Source organism: Triticum aestivum, chromosome 1A, assembly GCF_018294505.1.
Source record: "Triticum aestivum cultivar Chinese Spring chromosome 1A, IWGSC CS RefSeq v2.1, whole genome shotgun sequence".
Lineage (NCBI taxonomy): Eukaryota > Viridiplantae > Streptophyta > Magnoliopsida > Poales > Poaceae > Triticum > Triticum aestivum.
The window spans coordinates 566528280-566532786 of NC_057794.1; the positions used below are offsets into that span (position 1 = coordinate 566528280).

The 4507-nt window shown below is 47.2% G+C and overlaps 1 protein-coding gene across 1 annotated transcript; it reads right to left on the reverse strand.

Annotated features, from left to right (window-relative positions):
* Positions 1-950: 950 nt before the first annotated feature.
* On the reverse strand, positions 951-3263 carry LOC123181538 (uncharacterized). Its single transcript, XM_044593823.1, has 2 exons — positions 3085-3263; positions 951-2277 (listed from the first exon to the last, which is right to left on the reverse strand). Exon 2 carries the CDS (start codon positions 2258-2260, stop codon positions 1127-1129), a length of 1134 nt encoding a protein of 377 aa, XP_044449758.1. The 5' UTR covers positions 2261-2277; positions 3085-3263; the 3' UTR covers positions 951-1126.
* Positions 3264-4507: the final 1244 nt, after the last annotated feature.

Sequence of the window (4507 nt, forward strand, 5' to 3'; positions counted from 1 at the left end):
ACACGTAGCTCCGCCATTGTTGGGCACAATAGTGTTAGTGAATTCCCCACATTGCTCATCTCTCTCTCTCTCTCTCTCTCTCTCTCTCTCTCTCTCTCTCTACAGGGGATATTGCTGAGCCACTTTCTCATCACCATAAGAAACTCCACAAGGATCCAAGATCCACGCCATTGCTAGAGCTTAGCAGGCCAAGCATCTAGGAAGAAAGAACAAAAATAAGGGAAGAGGAGAGATTACCGGAAGGAGATCCACCGCTCAGGTTCAAGGGCGCCCACTCCACGACCATCCATCAGCAGCGGCGGTGGCGGCGGCGATCAACAAGTAGGTGTGGTCGAGGTGTAGGTCCTGTCGCCACCGGATCCGCTGTGAACCCATATTGGATTGTCACCAAGCCCGAAAGTACACATGGATGGATGGATAAAATCCCGAACTTGAATCGGTGAAAGAAATGGGGAAAAGGGGAACCGGGAAGAGTTGGATGGGGATGAATGCGTGGTAGCCGACAAAAACGAGCAGTCCCACCTGGCGCGCACGAGTTCACCAGGGTATGGGTATCTCTTTTGTTCAAAAGGGCACTAAAAGTACCTTATTTTCCTCCCGAAAACAAGGCATGCAAGCATGGGAGAAACAAAGGCATTCCTCGCGCTTTTAACATTTTTGGCAAGAACATCCATGACCTATAGATGCTCAACCGTGAAATTGTATAGATATGTAGGAAACATGTGCATGCACTGTGGCAATTTTTTTTTATTTTATAAATGTAAAAACATTGTTCCCATTGGACACATGAATGAGGAGTGTCAGCGAATCCTCCACATTGCCCATCTCTTTTCGATACAACCTTAATTTCCTTCCCAAAGCAAAGCATGTAAGCACAAAAGAAGTTAAAAAAAAAAACAATCTCCAGTCCCTAACATTCTGGTAAGAACATTCAGGTGTGGTTAACCATATATAGGAACAACAACTTGCATAAATTAGAATGGTCCTTAGCCAGTTAACCTCATTTGCGGCACAATTGAGGTTATTCTGTTTCTACACCATGTTACCAACCTAATCCATTGTATTGTGAAACAGACACAAACACCCACAACCTTAACAAGTTTCTTGTCAGCTACAACCTGAATAATTAACGAGTTTCTTGTCTATGATCCAAGGAGGAGAGAACTGAAAGTTTTGAGTAGCATGCCACGTAATAAAGGTAGTCCGTACGACAACCATCTTTGATCTTGCTAAGTTTCCCAGTGATGATGTTGTACGAAAAAAGCTTCATTTGAACCTTGTCAACAAGGAAGAGAGCCTTTCTTTCCGAATCAAGAGCGACAATCTGATAATCACACCAACGGAACCAACCCGCAGCACCACCGTGAAGCAACTCGCCCCTTCCAAATGGATTGCCCATACTAAGACGACACTTCAAAGACCATTTGTAGGAATCACAAGTATCAAGATTGAAAACTGCAACTGTATGACCACTCTCCTCTGGAAGTGCACACTGCAAGAACCCTGATGATTGACCAAAACAACCAGATACGAGATCCGAATGGCCATGCGGCAACTTCACAGTAAAATGACGGGGTGGTTTGCCAGAACCCATTACCTCCAACCCCAGAATTTCATCCCCGCCTGTGTGCATGTACAACACTCCTCCTATAAAGTGGTGTTGACTACAACTGTCTATAAAAGGACTCCATGCAGCATCCACAATCCATGTGGATAGGTCAGACGAGAACACCTCAAATTTACTCGTATCGAGTGCCCAAAAACCATGAAACTTAAATACATGGAACTGTGCCGACCATGATGGATCAAAGGCCAAAAAAGCATCACAGGCGAAGTCATCTGGGCCAAGGTGAATATCAGGAAGTGACCTCCACTCCTGTGTTGCGGGGTTACACACAATGAAGCGGCAAGCTTCTGGATAAGTATAACTGCTCTTGTAGTTACAAAGAATTAGGCCATTGCAACAGTCCACAAATTCTAAGTGCTCATGCCGCGGCAAGAATGTAAGAGCTCCATTAATTTCCTCATCGTTTGGTGACAGGCTAACAAGTTGGGCAACAGATGAATCTTTGCGTCCGTGAAAAAGACCAGTGGGAATTTTCGGCAGTTTCCATTGGTAGTGTGGGTCAGAGGCAAAGGCAAGCCAAGCCTTGCAGACACATTTGAAGCAGCAGAAAGACTTGAACGACACCCGAGAGAGGATTTCCACCAAAAGATCATCAGTTAGACTAGCAGCAGCAATCACCTTATTTGAATCCATCTTTGTATGGCAGAATACTGAAAGGTAAAAATTGGCAATGTCAAAATACAATACAAATCAGTTTGGACCATGGTAAATTGACAATGTGTTACTATGGAATTCATTCAATACCTCCATCTCCATTCTACAGAGGGTTTGATTGTGTATGTGGAAAATAATTGGATTTCACACATGTGTCGCTCTAGTTTATGTAACACAGTAACCTAGTATTCTAGAGCCAACAAACGCATATCAAGTGCCCACCCCCTTTAGGAGCTGTTTGGTTCAACAAAAGGCAACAAACAAGTAAACGTAATGAGATCACAACGGCAGTCCATATATGCAGTTATGGAAAATTCTGAATTTTTTTGGTTGACGAACATAACTGGACTACAGAGCCGGCGCCCTTATTCCCATGACATGGAGAGCACTGTCGGTCTCAATTGTGTACCACCACGAGTCCTCATGCAGCAGCAAGACAGAACTTCTTCCCAGGTACTCAGTAGATACCTCCATGCATGGACGAGATCTCAACAAACGACTCAATACTCTCTTTAGGAATCCTTATGGTTTCTCAACTAACGATTCATTACTCTTTTTTTCTCTTGAGATCTCTCCGGGTGTATACGCTTGTTGCTACGAACTAGAAGAATCATGGGTTAAATAACGGCGTCGATTGGCCAATTAGTTGGGGTATTTCACAGATTGCAAGGGGGGCTAATGGAGTATCTCTTGCTCTTAAGTGGATCTGATAGCTAGGGTTTAGACGGGTGCAAAACCAACCAGGGAACCATCAGGGAGCACGCACCAAGGGAAAGCGAGAGAGAGGAGAAGTGGGCACGAACCTGTGGACGGGGTTGAGTTGGCGCGGCGAGGACGACGGGAGGCGCAGGTAAACCCTAAACCCGACTACTGGTACGAAGCGTTTACCAAGATATTAGCAATAATCTTTACTACCTTTTTGTTTTGACAATCAGTAATCTTGACTACCTAGTAGTAATAGGGTGTCAACGTACGTGTTGGAGTTGACTTACGTACTAGTCTTATTCGATTCGATCGTGTGCTAGTGTTTGGTAGCTAAATTCGTCCAGGAAAGTGATCATATTAGAGTCCGGATATGTTGTTTGCTGCGTCCTATTTGGAAATCTTGTGCGACTCTTTTTTTTTGACAGCTGAAAATCCTGTACGACTCAGCTAGCTAGACGGTGCGTAATTCCCACTCCAACCAGCCAACGCAAACGGATGCTGTTTTGTCGGTCAGGTGAAAACTTAAACTTACACTTGAAAACACATAAAAATAACTTAAATCTAAAATATATTAATTAATCTAAAATATATTACATTAAATTCAAAAGTCCCGGCCGTCCTCGGCGCCGTACATTAAACTTAAGCATAAAAATAACTTAAACTTAAAAGACCTAGATCTTCTAGTCCCGGCCGTCGCCGCCGTCCTGGCCATAGCTTTTCATCCGCAGCGAGGTCGACGAAGGCCGTGGTTGTCACAGGTGGGCGGGCGGCGCCTGTTACAGCTCCGGCGGTGACCACGACTCCATACTCACCCACACGGCTAGGGCAGACACATACTCCAACCTGCAGGGCATAGTCGACTTCCACGACCAGGACTGCCCGACCAACACAGGTTCCAGGACGGCTCCTCTCCTACATCTTCTCCTCGCCCTGCACTACAACCCCACCCTCCGGCTCGGGGATGGCAACGTCACCGGCAGCCATCAAGGCGAGCTGCATCACGAGGCCGTCCCACCCCTTGAACTCGTCGAGCCTGGAGTCCTCGAGCACCTTCTTGAGGACCTCGTCATGCTCGTTGTCGTCAACGGCTACTATCGATGGTGGCGGGATGGCGAACGCGCACACACCCACGCGCACCCACGGGCTGGGAGCACGACCAACAAAAAATGTCTACCGCCGCATGTCGTGCTCGTCCCAGAACCATGTGTCCCACAATGGTGAGTCGACGGCATACCTCGCGTCATGGAGGAGATCCGGAGGCAGCATGGCTCATTGGCGGTTCATCTCCAAAAGACGAGTGCGGCCACTGGCTAGAATGGGAGGCACGAGCACTCGATACGGGTTGAGGTGCCACCTGTTAGGTTGGTGCGCGTCGCCCCATGGCATCGGAATGACCATGTCCCAGTAGTGCTGGCACACCTCCACCTTCACGTAGGGCCGTTGATGTGGTGTTGTGGGCAGCGAGATTGCAAAGTCAGTGGCGCTCCTCCTCGGCCCCGTCGAGCCAGACGAAGACCCGAC